Source organism: Mobula hypostoma, chromosome 1 (assembly GCF_963921235.1).
Source record: "Mobula hypostoma chromosome 1, sMobHyp1.1, whole genome shotgun sequence".
NCBI lineage: Eukaryota > Metazoa > Chordata > Chondrichthyes > Myliobatiformes > Myliobatidae > Mobula > Mobula hypostoma.
The window spans coordinates 222,970,381-222,991,982 of record NC_086097.1 but is presented as its reverse complement, the minus strand read 5'-3'; the positions used below and the strand labels follow the sequence as shown (position 1 = coordinate 222,991,982).

General features: G+C 39.9%; 1 protein-coding gene across 5 annotated transcripts in view; it reads right to left on the bottom strand.

The window, feature by feature from the left end:
• Window positions 1–21,602, bottom strand: part of LOC134355254 (ATP-binding cassette sub-family C member 9-like) — a 176,333-nt gene that overhangs the window by 37,758 nt on the left and 116,973 nt on the right. For all 5 annotated transcript variants that reach the window (XM_063065063.1, XM_063065073.1, XM_063065081.1 and 2 more), the window contains 5 exons: window positions 16,884–17,051; window positions 11,821–11,978; window positions 4,207–4,330; window positions 1,486–1,749; window positions 479–540 (listed from right to left, as the gene is read on the bottom strand). In XM_063065063.1, coding sequence (XP_062921133.1) covers window positions 479–540; window positions 1,486–1,749; window positions 4,207–4,330; window positions 11,821–11,978; window positions 16,884–17,051 — 776 coding nt within the window. The remainder of the gene's footprint in view (window positions 1–478; window positions 541–1,485; window positions 1,750–4,206; window positions 4,331–11,820; window positions 11,979–16,883; window positions 17,052–21,602) is intronic.

Here is a 21,602-nt window from a genome sequence, read left to right as displayed (position 1 = left end):
ATTGAAATGTTCGAACCTACTTTGAGAAGTATGGCTGGGATACCAAGGCAATGACCTTACCATGACCAAGCCCTTCAACCCCAAATCTGCCACGTTGTTAGTTGAGAGATGCTTTACTGTTCAAGACCAGTGTCATTCACATTGCTCACAAGCAAAGTGAGGTTTTATAAAACAAAAACAACAGGAATTCTGCAGATGCTGGAAATATATAAAACCATTTGCTTTACTGCAGTAATATATTTCCTTTGTGGAATTTCGTTCTGTTATTGAAATGATAACCTAACCAGAATAGGGAGCTACTTTAGTCTAAAACATTGAAGTCCAACCTCAGGAATTACCTATTAAATATTGATGACAAATCAAGCACGATTTTGCACAATGAAATCACACACTCAGAAATAGTCCTTACATCAAACAGCAACTAAGTGTATCTCCTTATTTCCATCACATTCAGCAAAATATAATGAAGTATCCATACCTCGAATAGAGTGCTCGTGCGACACTAACACGCTGCTTCTGACCACCACTCAGGTTAATACCCTGAGGAGAAAAGAAAGGATATGTAGCTAATAGTCTTAATAACTTTAAACAGAATATATGAAAATACATGGGGCACATAGTGCTGAAATTTAACATACATCAATATCACTATGCAACACGTAGTAAGGAAGATATAACCCATGAATTGATATCACAGGTTGCTGGGTGACTTGCTTTTTCTACTGTTAATCTTTAAGCATCTAGCTAAAGAAGGAAAGCAATACTTCGTAGAATGAATGTAACCAAACACTACATGGTTTAGTTAAATAGGTCAGGGCAGTGCACTGTTAAACTAGCCAATCTTAACCTGGCCATGATGAGTGGGTGCTAAAATTTACTTGAGGTTGGAGTGGAGAAAATTGTTTAATATTTTTGCTGCTGAATCAATTCATTCACAATGTCTTCTCCTCCTGTTCCCACATTGTTACCTCTAGTGACCACCAGGGATACCTTACCACCAATCTTTTTAGTCATTCACCATCTTTATACAGTCACACTGCTATATAAACTATATGTATACGGTTATATATACGGTTTCTAAGCTGTGGAACTCAATACCTAAAACTATAAGGGATGCAGACTCAGATGCACTTTTAATGCCAGATCAAAACCTATTTATTTAACCTTGCTTTAACCAATATCATTTTGTCTTTTATTTTAATGTTTGCACTTTATCTCATTGTATAGCACCTGTTTGTATAAATTGTTCCTTAAATAAATTATTATTATATGCACTCTAATTCGGACACTTAAACTTCAATGATCTTAATTATACTATGACTTACCACTCAAATCCTAAGCTCTCAAATTCCCCTTCTAAACCTTTTCACCTCCTTAGCATTTCTTCCTCCTTTGAGACGTTTCTTGAAGCCTTGCACCTATAAACATCTGCATCAGCAGAATCTCGCATTTAAAAATGACCTATAAACCCTTCAGTGTACTTACTTTCTCACCAATTTCTGTCAGCCGCCCTGCAGGTAAAATGTCAATATCAGGCTGAAGTGCACAGGCTTCAATCACGGCCTGAAAACGCTCTTCATCAAAGCTTTCTCCAAACAAAATGTTCTCTTGTAAAGAAGCATTTCTCAGCCAAGCTGTTTGCGCGGAGTAAGCCATGGGTTGGTTAGCTGATCTCCAGACTATATGACCAGAGACAGGAATCATTTCTCCTAATATGGCAGAAATAAGGGATGATTTTCCACTCCCAACCTGAAATTATCAAAATTTGATGAAAATTAGCTAACAGAGTTTCTTTTCTCTTAATTGTTTCCCCTCTTATTCTAATACTGATGCCAATAATTACTTCTGGAGGACTAGCAGTACCTCAGTCAAATGGCCATTGATCAAAGATCTTACACTTCCAAATGGATGCCAGAGGTGTGCAGATTCTAGCATGTTCTTCCCAATGGATTCAGAGATGAGAACCAGAGTTCATGTATTTACAGCTAGGGAAAAATCCCAACATTAAAAGAAACTGGGGAGAAGGGAAAGGAAGTTCCAATTTGAAGTGGGGTAGATAACTATTCATCATAAATTCTTCAGTGCAACGAATTGAAGGGCTAATTGGGGTAAATGACGAGGGAGCAGAGGGCCAGTGTAAGCTGGATAAGTTAGAGGTGAAATAATGGCTCACTCACTGTAGCATATTAAAGAAAAATACAGTGCTGAAGAATGAGATTGCAGGATCGCGGGGGGTGGTGGGAGAGATATCCAGAGATCCAATTGATTCTTGGGGAGGGTGCAAGGGTAGTTACGTCAGACGTTGCAACTTCAGGTAATTAGGAATAGGGAAATGTGTCTGGTGGTTTTGACAGAGTCAAAGGCTAGACATAACAGTGGGGTCCCAGAGCAGCAAAGTGCTATTGAAATCTAGTCGTCACAATTACGGCACTTCTATCACAGCAAATAACTTCATTTCTGGGTAACATAAACCATCTTGAGGTGGTCATTGTGTTTCATTCCAGGACGACTCATTTTAGTTGCATAGAACTTAAATAAATAGTGTGTGTGGTTGAGTTTCCAGTCAAGTACAACTCTGAAGAAGCAGGGAAATGGGGGAATATGCCTGCTTTATTTGGAGCACATGGTGCCACTCTGAAGAAGAGTGCATAGGCAGGATTGGAAGGGAAGTGAATGTTGTAAGAACACTGATAAAGTATAGCAGGCAAGAGTGCTCTTGTAGAAATTTATTGAAATCCAAGTATTTCACACATATTTGAAAGACATTTATTTAATAGCTAAATGTTAATAATAATCAAAATACATAATTTTAAAAAGAAAAATACTATATTTGTGATTTCTTCATCAAATTCCATTTCAACCCTCTGGAAAGGCACAGTGAACATACAGTTATGACTTTCCCAGTCAAGCTTTCATGTAATATTATTTCCCCCTTATTATTGTAGGTACATGACTAAACAAAAGGTTTTGACTCATCAACGTTTCGAGGTCCCAAGTAACATTAAGTATAGCAAATGGGAAAATGCAGCTTGATACAATAGAAATACAGCTAGCTTTGGGAGGAGGCTAAGATTCATTCTGCATCCCTAACACAAGAAAATCTGCAGATGCTGGAAATCCAAGTATCACACACAAAATGCTGGAGGAGCTCAGCAGGCAGGCAGCGTCTATGGAAAAGAGTAAAAAGTCGCTGTTTCGGGCTGAGACCCATTCTGCATCCGTTTCACCTCTGGCATCCCTGATGCTGATTCCAGGTGCCTAAACTTCAAGTTCTCTACTTATATCTATCACCTTAATTTACAAGATTATTTACCGATGGAATGAAATTTTAGAAGCATTGTTAAATGTACATCCATTTCCACATTGTGCATTCTGTTTACAACCAACTGCAATTTTTTACATTTTTGTCTCTGCTCCAGTTTGAACATTTGCCATAGCTGCCTTCAAAAGCCTGATTAAAAACAACAGTAATGTTGCTTTGATCCATATCCCTTGATAACCACCTAAAACAAAAGTCTATTCCTCATCTCTAAACATATAAACAATCAGAGACAGTCTGGAGACAGAGGAGTCTAGACTTCTATTATTCTGGTATTAGCAAATCGCTTTCAGTTTTACTCCCCTAAACCACCTTCATCTCTACCATCAGGGACCAAAACAAAGCTCAGAGACTCATATTCTCCTCCTGCAATCTCATCTGCTGTATTCATTGCTCTTGATGTTGCTTGGTCTACATCGGCAAGATGAAGCGCCTTCTAGGGGACCAACTTGCAGAACAGCTATGGTCAGTCTGCATTGTCCATCCTGATGTCCCTGGTTGCATGCCATTTCAAATCCCTTCACATTCCTACTCTAGACCTGTCAGTCCTAGCTGGAGTGAGACCAAACACAGTTGATGAACAGCACCTCATATTCCATTAGGTTGTGTACAATCAAATGGCATGAGCACTAAATTTTCTAACTTCAAGTAACCCACACACCCTCTTTTCTCTGCTTCTGCTCCCTCCCCCCGGTGCTTCAAGTTCAAGTTTATACATAACCAGAGTATAAACGCCAAAAAAAATCAGCTTTTTATACTAAGTACCTTACCATTCCACCTGTTTGTATTCCTCCTGATTAAGTGATCTAACATGACCTTCTACAGAAGAAATGCTATTACAATATACAGTACATAATATTCAAAGATCTGTGAGTATATTACCTTACCTTGCCTACAATAACTGTAATTTTACTTTTGAGAATTTTTATTGAGATATCCTGAAGGACAGATCTCTCAGAGTTGCTATTCCATGTAAAGTAGCCACGGTGGATCTCCAGTACACAGTTTGTACTAGGAAAAGGAAAATATTGCATTCAGTTTTTAAGTAAATTTTGGCACATTAAGTAATTTTTGATTACATTCAAACACAACAAATACTAAATGTTTATATGTCTTTTCCTTCATTTTGATTAACCTTGTAATTTTAAAATGAAGAGAGAAACATTCGCAGAGTCATGGAATCACAGAGAGATTCAGTACAGAGACTTCCTTTTGCCTACGGAGTCCACACCAACCTTCAACCACCCACTTTACACTAATATTACAATAACCTCATTTTAAACATTTTACCCATATTCCTAGTCAATGGAATGCCAGAATGAACTCATTTGGTGAAAAGGATGACTGAAATGGTGTGTATTCCATTATATAGTGAGTATAGTACAGGAGAAGGATCAGGTGAATGGGTGGCTAAAGAATTGGTGTAGTTGAATGAAAGGAAATTGAGGGGATTAAAGACCTATAATTCCCCCGGGCTCATTTGTCTGTATCGCCAAGTATGTAAGGAAGCAACCTTAGAAACAGCAGATGCATTGGCATTCAATTCCCAACATTCTTTAGACTTTGGAACAGTTCCAATAGCTTGGAGGGTAGCTAACAAAATCTCTAGTTGTTGTGAACTGAAATACAACAACCAAAAGGGCACTGGAATAAAATGGGATAAGTACTTGTACAGAAAAAGTACTTACAAGAGCCAAAGAATGAAATTAATGAATTACCAAACAACCATCATAACCCTAACACACTGAATAATCTCCGTCCAAACTATATTCTTATCCAATTCTACTGAAAGATGTTTCAAGGCTTGAACCCAAGGGCTGGGACATGATGGATAGTTAAATAATTGAGCTTATTCAAACATTCATGAATAATAGCTGCTCTCGGAAGAGGAAACATTCGCAAAATTCAGATTTTCAACTTTAAAACTATAAATGAGATTAAAGACATAATACAAGCAAAAGCAAATGGATGTTATTTGTCCACAGAGACACACGGAAGGAGGTTTGTGAAATATACTGTATAAAATCACAATGAGGAGGCAACAGCAATATGAGCACAGGCTAATAATTTAACCCTTAAATGTCAACAAGATAAAACTTAAAACATCCTTATAAACTTGTGGTTCTTGGCTTTGGTAAAGACTGACAGATTTATTTTTGGGTTAACAGTTGTGGATGTCTATGCAGGATGGCAGCCCTGCTACTCCAGTGTACTTACTCTGTGGGGGATGGGGGTTGGGGGGCGGGGATAAATCTGTTCTCATGAAGCAGCTGTACTTATATTTTAAAATGTACAGAGAACAAGTCCTCATCTGAATAAATGCTCGAGTTAAATGAATACTCCAATTGTCTGGTAACTGCTGTGCATCGTATTTTCAAAGGAACCTTTGACATTCTGATAGAGTGGGGTTAAAGATCATAAAATGTTTTTTGGTTACTTACACTGGATTCTTCATTCAAATTTCAGGACAGTGAACTATTTAATAAAAAACATCTATAATGCAAGCCAAATGTTTCAATATGCAATGCACTGGATATTAAAATAGCTAAGGAAAGTAACTCCTTTTAAATTAGACTTTATATGAAATAAATTGCAACATATCAACACTAAATACAACTATCTAGTAATGAAAATAACTGTGAATAAGAGTCCATTTTTAAATCAAGCGATTCATTGCACTAAATAAAGGGTATAGAAGAATGCAAAAGGCTAGTGACAACAGTATAAAGCTTGAGGTTTCTATAGTCCATACTAACAAGTTCAATGCAATATTGCAAAGTGTTTCATGTGTAATCATTGGTACAGTCCTACCGCTTAGCAATGATTATACATTTTTAAATACCTTGCAATATTGAACTTGTTAGTATGGACTATAGAAACCTCAAGCTTTATACTGTTGCCAGTAGCCTTTTGCGTTATTCTATATCTTTATGTTTTCTTGTCTCTTCAGTAAACAGACTTCAATATGGTGTAGAGTAGCAAACAATTTCTTCCTATTGGACACTGCAAAGGCTAAATGTCCTTGATGTTGTGCTATAGATCCAAACTACAGAACAATCCATCATATTGTGTATAACAATACCTTCATTTTTCATTTTTTTCCCTCCTTATTGCTTTCTTGGTGCCTTTTGTTGGTTTTTAACAGCTTCCCACTAATTTTTGCTATATTGTATGCTCTCTCTTTTGCTTTTATGCTGTCTTTGACTTTCTTTGTTAGCCAAGGTTGCCTCATCCCCGCCTTTAGAATGCTACTGCTTCTTTGAAATGAACCAAACCTGCATCTTCTGAATTGCCCCCAGAAACTCCAGCCAGTGCTGCTTTGCCATTATACTTGCTACTGTCCCCTTGCATTAAACTTGGGCCAGTTCCTCTCTCATGTCTCTTGTTTCCTTTACTCCACTTTAATACCAATACAAGATGCTCTAAAAAGCCATCTCATAGACATTCTACAAATTCCTTCTCTTGCAATCCAGCAACAAACTAATTTTCCTAAACTATCTTCAAATTGAAATCCCGCATGACCATTGAAACCTTGCCCTTTTTACATGCCTCTTCTATCTCTCGTTGTAACTTGTACCCCACAGCCTGGCTACTGTTCGGAGGCCTGCATATAAATCCAATTTGGGTCTTCTTAACCTTTCAGTTTCTTAACTCTATCCACAATGTCTCTACGTCTTCTGATCCTATATCACTCCTTTCTGAGGATTTCATTTCATTTTTTTCAATCATGACTCAGTGATGCCCATGACATCATACTTGTCAATTTCTTTCTTTCTTTGGCATGTGCCTGCGTGCATGCAAGTCTGCGTGTACGTGTGTGCGCGTCTGTGCATTTGCATGTGTCCGTGATGATGTCTTTTTCATGGCTTTTTTACAAAGCGCGGAGCGAGAGAGTGACTGTGTGGCCACTCCTCACACAGACATTTTCGCAGTATTTTTCCCTTTATTTTACGAGGTCAAGTTGCGATCTCGACACTCAACCTGGCACGGATGGAGAGCGCACTCGGGAGCTGACCGGACTGGTTTCGAACCCGGGAACCTCCGCTCCGGTGTCTGGCGCCGATGTCATTGCGCTACCAGCCGGCCCTACTTGTCAATTTCTAACCACACGACAAGATTATCTTCCACATGCATTCAAATACAATACCTTCAGTCCTGTATTCATAATTCTTTTTCAATTTTGCCTCCATGTTGTCTGATGCTAAATTCTTATCCCTTTCTAAACATTATGTCTTATTCTTTATTCTGGAGACTTCTGTAAGTTGTCCTGCACTCACCTTCCTTTTCACTTTATCCATACTTTTCCAAGTTGAACCCAGCCCCTACTCTGTAGTTTAAAGCCCTATGGAGAGTAGGTTCCCAAAGGATTAGTATGGTAAATGTACAAAGAATTAAATGAATACTAACATTTGTATTTATCTTGTACAATGAAATAGAAGCTAGTACAGTGACATCCTGGAGCTTATCAATATTATGAAGGAGGAGGTGTTGCCTGTCATACAGCACGGATATAGGTCCTTCAGCTCAACAAGTCTATGATGATCACATTGTCCACCTAACTTGTCTCATGTTCCTGTGTTTGGCCCATGTTCCTCCATGTACCGTATCTATCCACGAACTTTTTAAATGATACAATTGTACCTCTCAACCACCGCCTCTGACAGCTGATCCCATCTACTCACAACCCTCTGGTAAAAACGTTGCCTTTCAAGTCTTTCTTAAACCTTACTCCTCTCACCCCAAGTCTCTGCCCCCCTATCTTGGGGGAAAAAATCTGCTTCTATCCATCTTATCCGTGCCCCTCATAACTTAAGACATTTCAATAAGGTCGCCCCTCATTCTCGTATGTTCCAAGGAAATAAAACCCAGCCTGGCCAACTTCTCCTTGTAACTCAGGACCTCTAATCCTGGCAAATCTGCTCTTTTCCCCATTTAACCACATTTTTCCTGTAACAGGGTGACCAGATCTCTACAAAGTAATCCAAGGGTGGCACCGCCAATGATACAATTGTATCCTAATGTGCCAGCTCCTATACTCAGTACTTTGACTAATGAAACCAATGTGTTAAATGACTTTGTCATCACCCTGTCCTAGATCCAGTACATAAGTGCCATTACAACGAAAGTACGGTAGTCCTCTACTTTCTTAAAAGTTTGTGAAGATCAGGCATGTCATCTGAAACTTTAACAAACTTCTTTTGATGGACGTTGGAGAGAATACGGATTGGTTGCATCACAGCCTGCTATGGAAATGCTAATGCCCTTGAACAGAAAAGCCTACAAAAAGAGGCAGACACAGACTAGTCCATCATGGGTAAAGCCCTCCCCACCATTGAGCACATATATAAGAAACACTGTCACAGGAAAAGCAGCATTGATCATCAAGAACCCCACCATTCAGGCCACACTCACTTCTCACTGCTGCCATCGGGAAGGAGGTACAGGAGCCTTAGGACCCACACCACCAGGATCAGGAACAGTTTTTATCCCTCAACCATCAGGCTCTTGAACCAAAGGGGATAACTTCACTCACCCTAACACTGAACTGTTCCCACAACCTATCGACTCACTTTCAAGGACTCTTCATCTTGTTCCTAATACTTATTATTACTTTCTTTTTGTATTTCCACATGGTTTGTTTGTTTGCCCGTCTTGTTGCGTGCGGTTTTTCACTGATCCTATGGTGTTTCTTTGGATCCAGTGTGAATGCCTCTAAGAAAAGGAATCTCAGGATTGTATTTGGTGACATATGTACATGTAGTTTGAAAATAAATTTACTTCAAACTTTGAACCTGTGATGCAGCTTTCAATGAACTATGCACTTGTACCCCTAGATCCCTAGGATAATCATCCATAGCCTCCAAAATCCAATGTATTCTTCTTTCTTCTTCTTGACCTGAGGCCTAATATCTCTCATCAGCCAGATTCCCTAAACTTGTCAGGTTTACCTTTCACCCTAACCGGATGGAACACGCTGTTCTGCGACATGTAAGTCTCCCAATTGCTACTCATTCCTTTTGCTTCAAGCAGGCTCTTAGAATCGACTGTCTTATTCCCTCAAAAATTCAGCTCTGCTCCAGTTTAAAACCCCAACCCATGAACTTGTCCTATTCTTTTCTATCACTATCTTAAAACTAATAAAACTACGGCCACTAGAGTCACTGCCGCTTCAGTTACCTGCCCTGCCTTGTTCCTCAAGTAAAGGTCAAGTGTCCTGAGTAGGGCCCTCTATATAGAAACATAGAAACATAGAAAATAGGTGCAGGAGTAGGCCATTCGGCCCTTCGAGCCTGCACCGCCATTCAGTATGATCATGGCTGATCATCCAACTCAGAACCCTGCACCAGCCTTCCCTCCATACCCCCGATCCCTTTAGCCACAAGGGCCATATCTAACTCCCTCTTAAATATAGCCAATGAACTGGCCTCAACTGTTTCCTGTGGCAGAGAATTCCACAGATTCACCACTCTCTGTGTGAAGAAGTTTTTCCTAATCTCGGTCCTAAAAGGCTTCTCCTTTATCCTCAAACTGTGACCCCTCGTTCTGGACTTCCCCAACATCGGGAACAATCTTCCTGCATCTAGCCTGTCCAATCCCTTTAGGATTTTATACATTTCAATCAGATCCCCCTCAATCTTCTAAATTCCAACGAGTATAAGCCTAGTTCATCCAGTCTTTCATCGTATGAAAGTCCTGCCATCCCAGGAATCAATCCGATGAACCTTATTTGTACTCCCTCTATGGCAAGGATGTCTTTCCTCAGATTAGGGGACCAAAACTGCACACAATACTCCAGGTGTGGTCTCACCAAGGCCTTGTACAACTGCAGTAGTACCTCCCTGCTCCTGTACTCGAGTCCTCTTGCTATAAATGCCAGCATACCATTCGCCTTTTTCACTGCCTGCTGTACCTGCATGCCCACTTTCAATGACTGGTGTATAATGACACCCAGGTCTCATTGCACCTCCCCTTTTCCTAATCGGCCACCATTCAGATAATAATCTGTTTTCCTGTTTTTGCCACCAAAGTGGATAACTTCACATTTATCCACATTAAATTGCATCTGCCATGAATTTGCCCACTCACCTAACCTATCCAAGTCACCCTGCATCCTCTTAGCATCCTCCTCACAGCTAACACTGCCGCCCAGCTTCGTGTCATCCGCAAACTTGGAGATGCTGCATTTAATTCCCTCATCCAAGTCATTAACATATATTGTAAACAACTGGGGTCCCAGCACTGAGCCTTGCGGTACCCCACTAGTCACTGCCTGCCATTCTGAAAAGGTCCCGTTTATTCCCACTCTATATTGACTCAGTAAAACTTCCTGCCCACATTTCACAAATTTCACCTTGTCTGGGCCTTAACACTTTGGGTAGTTTAGTTAATACCAAGGAAATTAAAATCTCCCACTAAAGTAAAGGCATCCGTTAGTCTTGCGAGACCATGGATCTACGCCTGGAAAGTCTTCACTCTCCAGGGCGCAGGCCTGGGCAAGGTTGTAAGGAAGACCAGCAGTTGCCCATGCTGCAAGTCTCCCCTCTCCACGACACCAATGTTGTCCAAGGGAAGGGCATTAGGACCCATACAGCTTGGCACCAGTATTGTCACAGAGCAATGTGTGATTAAGTGCCTTGCTCAAGGACACAACACATGTTGCCTCGGCTGGGGCTCGAACTCACGACCCTCAGGTTGCTAGTCCAATGCCTTAACCACTTGGCCACGTGCCCACACTCCCACTAATGCAACACTATTATTCTTACGATTATGAAGGATGAGCAAATTCTCTAAGTGCAAGCTCCTCAAATTCGCACCTCCTAATGAGGGAGGTCCATTACTCAGCTCCAGTAGAGCAATCCTCCCATTCCAGTTTCTAAGTTCTAACCCTATGGTCTCACTGGACGATCCCCAGGAATACCACTCCATTACTACTGTTTTGTCCATTCCTTATCAAGGTACAGAAAAGATTCAGAAGGACTCTGTCTGGCATGGAGGGTTTGAGTTATGAAGAGAGATTGTGTCGGCTGGGTCTCTTTTCCCTGGGGCAAAGGAGGCCGAAAGAAAACACGATAGAGGCATATAAAATTATGAGAGATGCAGACAGCCAGTGTCTGTTTCTCATGGTATCGGTTTAGTGTGAAAGGGAGGAGGCTTGAGGGGTGATTTTTTTTTTTAAAACACAAGGACTACTTGGTATTTGAAATGAGCTGTCAGGATTGGTGGTGAAGGCAGGAATGGTAATGAAATGTAAGGGACACCCACACAGGTACTTAAAAGAAAAGGGCATAGAGAGATTGAAATTAATCCAGGCATGTGGATTGGTATAGATAGGCATGATGGTCAGCATAGGAGAAGTAAGCTAAAGGACCTGTTTCTATCCTGTATAACTCAATGACAATTTTAAAGTTACTGTATAGCAATGTTGCTAATAGTTGTTAGTTGTAAACAATAAATAACTAACTACAACAAATTTAAATCAATGAATTAGTCTAAAATTTCACCTGCATTTGGGAAGGAGTTCCATATCATTTGGATCACATTCTTCCAGCTTTGTTTCATTGGAGTAATTCATTATAGCATCTGGATGGGATTTGTCTTGGTAGTCCGAAGAGTCATTGCTGTTGAAATGACCAGAAACATCTTTTTCTGTTGGCAGGAGCTGCAAGATTAAAATCAAGTATGATGTTAATAAAAATAAATTATACATTTTTTTGTAAAATTCAGGTCAATAATTCTTCCAAAATTAAATGGAACGAGTGACAAAGTTACTTTATTAAACATAGATTTAAAGTAATTACCCATGGTAACCAGTAAAGACCAAATAAGTCTTTCATAGAGTCTGTTTTACTGTATTTTAATGTTTTATTTAAGTCTTATAAGATCACAAAGCAATGGCATGACCACCTATTATTCAAAGATTTCGACCATTTGATCAAGCAACTAAACTGAAATTGATGACTCAGCATGAAGACAGAATAAAAAGCATTCCCCTTGAACATGCTCTACCATTCAATGAGGCTGTAATTGATCTGTACCCAAATTCCATCCATTGGTCTAGACTTCTTTGTATGGAAAAAAGCTATCAATCTGTTATTTAAAACCATTAATTGTGCTAGCACATATCAATATTTTAAGGGGAATTGAACAAAAAGTTTATTTAAATGTCTTGGTTGAAATGGCCCTTTAAACATTAACGGTGTTTGTTACTAGCTTTCTCCCACCAATAGAAACAGGAAGCATATCTTTACACATACAGTGGAGTTGAGACAGCCTCTTCCCCTATAAACTGTTGAAGTCAGGTTAATTTTTCTCTCTCAACAGTCACTTGATCTGCTGAACTGCTTATGCTATCCTGGTACAAGCTATTAACAGTAACTTTTATTTCCACAGAATTCTGTTAGTCCTTCACAATTCTGTGGATTCCAGTAAATTGGGCTATTGGATAATCAAGACAGTCGCTTATTTGTGACAACTCTTAAAAGAACAAAAATGAATTGAGAAAATTGCTGGGATTCCCTTCGTTTTATGGGACACTTGCGCTTAATTGGGACAGGAGAACTGTTCCTGAACAGTTTCTAACCAGTGTCAGAAGTGTGCATTTGTGCGGCTGTTACACACTACACCGTGCCTAGACCAAACAGTTTTTTAAATAGTGTCAGTTGTGTGTGCTTGTGTTCAGAAAGCAGTAACTTTTGTCACTGATAGTTGACGAGAGTGGGGCATAGGGGTGTATGAGATGTCCAGGGAGGGGTAGCACCTTTGTGAAGGGGTTTGTCTTGTTCATTCCGGGGCAGCTTGTTCACCTCTGATCCCCACCGGACACTCAACTCCCACCTGTAGCTCCAAGTAGCTGTTTGTGTGCAACAACGTCCCCAGTACACCGCTTTGACAGGCGGGCTAAACCAAATGAGGGTAGCCCAGTGAGATAGAGACATGCCTACCCTAGCATGTGAAGTCAGCTCCGGCAGACTGGGCGGATCAGATCCACAGTGAGATCTAATGGCCAGGAAGGCGGCTCTGCAATGCTCCATGTAGAGTGAAGGGAATTATGAGGCACAGAAGTAGTCATGGTCATCCATTGCAACCAAGGAAGACTCTAGTTGTCATGCTTGTATGTATCACTGGACCTAGACATCCGAAGTCAAGAGAATGGGACTTCCAAAGTCCAGAGAGTGGGACTGCCCCAGTGCAATGGTTTTTCTACTTTAAAAACTCTGCAGCACAGGTTTTCTGTCATTGTAGAACACAATGGACAATGACCAGTTGGGGAAAAATAAGCAGTAAGACAATTCAGAACTGTTTTTCTCACTGCAGTTTCAAGCGTTCAGGCTTAGAGATGCCAGGGAACGAAAATGAAGCAACTTCACTATTTCAACAAGTTAGGAACTATGAATAATTTGAAGATATTGGCAATCATCCTGAATGTTACAATGAAAATGAAGATTTGGAGGATGCAATTGTCAAAAGCATTACATTAAGGTAGTCCATTATCTACACTAGGCATCTACACTGATTTTGTACATTTACAGTCAATCAAAAATGTGCTGCAGTGTACATCGATGAATTCCTCCACTGATAACTATTAGGAACTAATACACAGTTTTAAAATACAGTAGTATTACTTATAGTGTTCTAATGAGGGATGTAGTATTACTTATAGTGTTCTAATTTGTAGACAAGTTGAGAATTCCTTTTACTCTTGCAGAAGCTGTTCAACTTGGTGAGTTCCTCCAGCAGATTGTTTGTTGCTCCAGATCCCAGCATCTGTAGTTTTTTGCACCTTCATTAGACATGCCTGCCAAAGGGTTTCGGCCCGAAATGTTGACGGTACTTTTTTCGAAGATGCTGCCTGGCCTGCCGAGTTCCTCCAGCATTTTGTGTGTGTTGTTCAGATTTTCTCTTGTTTGAGACATAGTCTTGCCTATTTACTTAATTTATTACTATCACCACAATATTACCTTCCCATCTACGTTGTCCTCAGCAAATCTGGAAAGGTGATTTTCCATCCCTCATTCAAGTAGTTCATTGGCAGAATGAAAAGTTCCACTAGAGGGCAGATATCCCCATCCTCATTACAATCAAACTGGGTTGAACACTAGTTGTGTTGTAACTTAATAGGCCAGTGCTGGGAAAGAGGAAGAAGCTAGATGACTCCATTCAGCAGTCATTATAGGCTAAAAGGCCTGATTTTATATTGTAAATCATTATATTCTAATGATTCTTATCTGTTACATAATTAATTCTTTCTTGTCTTTTAAAATCTGTAGACTCTAAAGTACAATTACCTAATCTTTTTTTTGTTTAAAAAAGTTAATAAAGCTAAGAAAATGTTATTGACCTGAAATCTTAATTCAGTTTCTGTCTCCATGGATGGTGTCCAATCTGCCATATATTTCCAGCATTTTCAATCTTAATTTAAAATTTCTTACACTCTACCTGAAGTATTTACCTTTTGTAGCATTACTGTACCATCTGCTTCCCACAAATTCACTCTCCTATCGCATTAATTTTATTTACCCTTCCTGTTTTGAGAGGTTGGTGATGAAACATATCAACTCCTGCATGACAAGCCACTTAGATCTGCTCCAATTTGCTGACCGTGGAAACTACAGAAAGGGGGCAGAGGAGATTTACAAAAATGTTGCCTGGATTGGGGAGCATACCTTATAAGAATAGGTTGAGTGAACTCGGCCTTTTCTCCTTGGAGCGACAGAGGATGAGAGGTGACCTGATAGAGATGTATAAGATGATGAGAGAGGCACTGATTGTGTGGATAGTCAGAGGCTTTTTCCCCAGAGCTGAGATGGCTGGCACGAGAGGGCACGGTTTTAAGGTGCTTGGAAGTAGGTACAGAGGGGATGTCAGGGGTAAGTTTTTTTTTGCAGTGAGTGGTGAGTGTGTGGAATGGGCTGCTGGCGACAGTGGTGGAGGCGGAACAATAGGGTCTTTTAAGAGACTCCTGGATGGGTACATGGAGCTTAGAAAAATCGGGGGCTATGGGTAAGTCTAGGTAATTTCTAAGGTAAGGACATGTTCGGCACAGCTTTGTGGGCTGAAGGGCCTGTATGGTGCTGTAGGTTTTCTATGTTTCTATGTTCGCATGACTGGAGCAACAGGTCTACAGCAGATTCCACCTCACTGGTTCTTCATTCAACATCTGGACAGCAAAAATGTATACATCAGGATGCTTTTGATCAACTACAGCTCAGCTTTCAATACCACCATCCCCTCAAAGCTAATCAATAAGCTTCCAGATCTTGGCCTCAATACCTCCTTGCGCAATTGGATGCTCGATTTCTTCAGTTGCAGACACCAGTCAGTTTGGATTGGCAACAACATTTCTTTAACAACAGGGAGCATGATAGAGGAGCCTCAGGACTCACACCACCAGGTTCAGGGTCAATTACTATCCCTCAACCAAAGGAGAAAATGTCACTTGCCCCATCATTGAAATGTTCCCACAACCGATGGACTCCCTTTCAAGGACTCTTCATCTTACGTTCTTGATAATTATTGCTTGTTTCTTTGTTTGTTTGTTTGTTTGTTTATTTATTTGCACAATTTGTTGTCTTTGGCACACTGGTTGAACACTCAAGCTGGTGCGGTCTTTGATTGATACTGTTATGATTATTTTTCTATTGAGTTATTGAGTATGCCTACAAGAAAATGAATTTCAGGGTTGTAAATGGTGACATACATGTATTTTGATCAGAATTTACTTTGAACTTGGAACCTCAATGAAGCTACTGTTTTCATTGAGCTAGTTGAAAATGCCTCATAGAAGGTATAAAAATGGGAAAAGTTCTGAAAGCTGAAATTTCGAATGATATTCCTATTGACTTGGATTCAGGCTTAACCTTATGACAACAAGAAACTTTTACTGAGTCTAACAAAATGAGGTACCGTGCTGGGTGTAATCCAAACTTTAAGGTCAAGTGAATGCTGAAGTGAATGCAGGATGCCTCAAAATAAGCAACAAGTTAAGTTGCTCTTGAGGGGTCCCAGACCCCAGCAGAGGATGCTTTGGTAAAATGGATTTCTAATTTTAAGTTACATTTCAAAACTGCATAGGTCCATGGAGAAGTACAAGTGCAATGAAGAATTAGCACGTTTCATCGCAAATATTGATTTTAAATTCCTAACAAAACTTAATCTTGGTAGCCTTAAACATTTTTGAAATGTGCCTTTTTGATTTGAAATACTGTAAAAAATATATAGAAAATTATGTTGCTCTTTCAGTCAGGGCTGGCAGGTGGCGCAGTGGCATCAGCGCCGGACTTCGGAGCGAAGGCTCCCGAGTTTGAATCCAAGTCGGGCCACCCCTAGGCACGCTTTTCATCCGTGCCGGGTTGAGCTTTGAGCTAGCCACTCGGCCTCTTTAAAAAAAAACTAGGGTCGAGTCAGGAACGTTCATATCGTGACCTGGTTAATCCGAAAGGAGACCAGTCCTGACACTATGTGCCAGACAAGAATAGCTGACTGTCTGGTGCGACACGCTAGGAAGGAAGTCAAGATGATATAGTTTATTTAAAACACAGGAATATTATTATTAACTACTACTTACTTCAACAGGCAAGTATCCATTTTTACCAGATGTATCTGGGGGATTTACGTGGTGTCCTGCATCTTTATTGCCAATGTCAGATCCTGTCATTTGTTTCAATTCCTCAGTGTTAAAAAAAGATGCTATTCGGCGAAAGCTAACAATTCCATTCACGATTGTTTTTGCAACCTGCAATAAAATGGACAGGAATTAGATTGTTTTTAATCTGGTGACTGAATTTGAATTCAGATGGAAAAAAGGAGGAGCATTAATTCTGGAAAATGAGGCATATATGTTGAATAACTTAAATGAATAAACTCAGTAAATCAGTAACATTTAAAAATAATCTACACAGCAAGCTAAAATATGTGGCAATGACAAAATAATCAGTTCAATTAAATTATAGATATTTACACCTAATGCCTAACTGCAATAATCAAACCGATTCTGCTGTTTTCACATCACATTCAATGTTGTTTGTGTGTCAACTGAAGTTAATTTTACATTGTATCATCTACTCACCAATGGCAATATAACTGTAAGCAGAGGCAAAATGTAAATATTTCAAAATGGTTAATGGGTTCATTTATCCAGTTTAAGTAAAAGCCACCTGTTTCTTCAGCATCATGCCGACATCTAAGCTTTACACTGCATTTGCATTGTTGAATGCTGTAGTATTAGTATTATAACTTCATGTCAATAGACAATAGACAATAGGTGCAGGAGTAGGCCATTTGGCCCTTCGAGCCAGCACCACCATTCACTGTGATCATGGCTGATCATCCACAATCAGTATCCAGTTCCTGCCTTATCCCCATAACCTTTGATTCTGCTATCTTTAAGAGCTGTATCCATCCCTTTTTTGAAAGCATCCAGAGACTTGGCCTCCACAGCCTTCTGGGGCAGAGCATTCCATATATCCACCACTCTCTGGGTGAAAAAGTTTTTCCTCAACTCCGTTCTAAATGGCCTATCTCTTATTCTTAAACTGTGGCCTCTGGTTCTGGATTCACCCGTCAGCGGGAACATGCTTTCTGCCTCCAGCGTGTCCAATCCCTTAGTAATCTTATATGTTTCAATAAGATCCCCGCTCAGCCTTCTAAATTCCAGAGTATACAAGCCCAGTCGCTCCAATCTTTCGACATATGACAGTCCCGCCATCCCGGGAATTAACCTTGTGAACCTACGCTGCACTCCCTCAATAGCAAGAATGTCGCATGCTTACTTGCAAAATATTATTTTCTGACTTTGAACAGATCAAAAGAAAGTCACAAAAAATATCCTTACAGTTCAAATATTTCAGTCTGAGATTAAAACATGACTGGAAATAAAACTTAGCTCTCTTTGAAAAGTCCAGTGAAATTATCCTTTGTTACAATTGAACTGTTTCAAGTCTTTCATATTTCCAGTATATCACTGGCTAGGCAACATCATAGATGTGACCAATTTACTAAGTAACAATAAAGCACCATTCTGGTACAAATCTCCAGCTATACATAGTTGTGTCTTAGCAGAAGGACAGCTGCTTGAATTTAACTGAATGCTTTCTGTGGCTTTGATACTTTAGAATCAGAATCAGGTTTATTATCAGGCCTGTGACGTGAAATTTGTTAACTTAGCAGCAGCAGTTCAATGCAATACATAATCTAACAGAGGAAAAAAAAAATAATAATAATAAATAAAATAATAATAATGATAATTAATAAACAAGTAAATCAATTACATATATTGAATAGATTAAAAAACATGCAAAAACAGAAATACAGTATATTAAAAAAAAGTGAGGTAGTGTCCAAAGATTCAAAGTCCATTTAGGAATCAGATGGCAGAGGGGAAGAAGCTGTTCGTGAATCGCTGAGTGTGTGCCTTCAGGCTTCTGTATCTCCTACCTGATGGTAACAGTGAGAAAAGGGCATGCCCTGGGTGCTGGAGGTCCTTAATAATGGACGCTGCCTTTCTGAGACACTGCTCCTTAAAGATGTCCTGGGTACTTTGTAGGCTAGTGCCCAAGATGGAGCTGACCAGATTTACAATGTTCTGCAGCTTCTTTCAGTCCTGTGCAGTAGCCCCTCCATACCAGACAATGATGCAGCCTGTCAGAATGCTCTCCATGGTACAACTATAGAAGTTTTTGAGTGTATTTGTTGACATACCAAATCTCTTCAAACTCCTAATAAATTATTGCTGCTGTCTTGCCTTCTTTATAACTACATCGATATGTTGGGACCAGGTTAAATCCTCAGAGATCTTGACACCCAGGAACTTGAAACTGCTCACTCTCTCCACTTCTGATCCCTCTATGAGGATTGGTATGTGTTCCTTCATCTTACCCTTCCTGAAGTCCACAATCAGCTCTTTTGTCTCACTGACGTTGAGTGCCAGGTTGTTGCTGCAGCACTATTCCACTAGTTGACATACCTCACTCCTGTACGTCCTCTCGTCACCACCTGAGATTCTACCAACAATGGTTGTATCAGCAGCAAATTTATAGGTGGTATTTGAGCTATGCCTAGCCGCATAGTCATGTGTATATAGAGAGTAGAGCAGTGGGTTAAGCACACATCCCTGGGGTCACTGAGAAGGATATGTTATCACCAATCCGCAGAGATTGTGGTCTTCTGGTTAGGAAGTCGAGGTCCAATTGCAGAGGGAGGTACAGAGACACAAGTTCTGCAACTTTTCAATCAGGATTGTGGGAATGATGGTATTAAATGCTGAGCTATAGTCGATGAACTGCATCCTGATATAGGGTGTTTGTGTTGTCCAGGTGGTCTAAAGCCATGTGGAGAGCCATTGAGATTGCGTCTGCCGTTGACCTATTGTGGCGATAGGCAAATTGCAATGGGTTCAGGTCCTTGCTGAGGCAGGAGTTCAGTCTAGTCATGACCAACCTTTCAAAGCCTCTGACATTTACGTGCCAGGCGGCACCTAATTAATTAGCTTGTTTATTTCGGCTTTTTTCTTAAAGATGCGTTGGGTGCGTTCCGGCTACTGCTGCATTCTTCGTGGCCTGGTATCGGTCCGCAGCCCGGAGGTTGGGAACCACTGCCTTAGAACATAGAAAACCTACAGCTCAGTACAGGACATTCGGCTCACAATGTTGTGCTGACAATGTAACCTACTCTAAACGCAGCTTAGAATTTCCCTACCGCATAGCCCTCTATTTTTCTAAGCTCAATGTACCTATATAAGAATCTCTTAAAAGACCCTATTGTATCCGCCTCCATCGTCGCTGGCAGTGCATTCCATGCAACTAAGACTTTTATTTTGGTTATTGACTACGTTGGAGTCAATTGTTAAGGATGAGGATTCAGGGTACTAGGAGGCACATGAAAAAGTAGGCCCAAGGAAGCACAGTTTCCTTAAGGGAAAATGTTGTCTGACAAAACTGTTGGAATTATTTGAGGAAATAATAAGCAGGATAGACAAAGGAGAATCAGTGGATGCTGCGTACTTGGATTTTCAGAAGGCTTTTGACAAGGCACTGCACATGAGGCTTGTTTAAGATAAGAGCCCGTGGTATTACAGGAAAGATACTAGCATGGATAGAGCATTGGCTGATCGACAGGAGGCACAGAATGGGAAGAAAGGGAGTCCTTTCTGAGCCAGTGACTAATGGAGTTCTACAGGGGTCAGTGCTAGGACCACTTCTTTTTACATTATACGTCAATGATTTGGATGATGGAATTGATGGCTTTGTGGCCAAGTTTGCAGATGATATGAGGATAGGTGGAGGACCATTAGTGTTGAGGAAGCAGGGAGGTTGCAGAAGGACTTAAGGTAGATTATAAGTATGATGAACAACAGGATGCAATGAACCCAACTGATCTTAGAAAATAATTCTCATTTACCTCTATGCTTATTCCCATACAAGACCATAAGACATTGGAATGGAATTAGGGATTTTGGCCCATTGAGCCCAAACTAATTTAATGCCATTTGCTATTTCCTTTACATTCCTTTCTTATTTTGATTAATCTCTTGCATGTTAATTTGGATTGTTTAAAAGTCCATTTGCACCATATCTAAACCATTGCCTGTTAACTGCCCTATTACTCTTATATTCTATGCCCTGATTAAAAGAAAATCAGACGTTTTTTTATGATTTTACCTATCAGATCTTATTTTTCAAAGGTTTATGTACTTAGTCTGCATATTTCTGCACCAATTTGCACTTTCTTTCTACAGTATCAGTCTCAGCATTAGTCCAGAATTTCCTGTTCCATGGAAGTTTTTGTATGCGTATGCTGACAATTTTTAGATTTTGCTCTCTTATCATCGGATCATTGTTTAGCTAGTACCTTAATTAATCTAAAACCGGGTATTTACTATTCTCAGGACCATGTGAATGGCATTTTTTTTCGTTTCACATTTTTGGTGTCCTGATTATTAATCATGTTTCAAAATTTTATGAATTTAGTCTATTTACATGATCTATTCCTTTATCTTAAAAAAAAATTTCAGAAGCTCTATACCAAAACTATACCAATACCAGAAACCAAGGGCAAAGCTCTATTTCCATGTGTGATAGGCTGAGCAGTTACTGACTGCAATATTTATTCGCGATATGATGGTGTGGGCAAAAATGTGGAAATCAGATCCAGGATCAAAGAATCAGCTGTATCATTTCCCAAGATCACTGAAGCACAAAACAAGGCAATGCAAATCTTTAGAAAAAAGGAAGTGAGAACATTTCTCACAAAAAGGAAAAGGAAAAATAATTCTGGTATTATTTCAGTC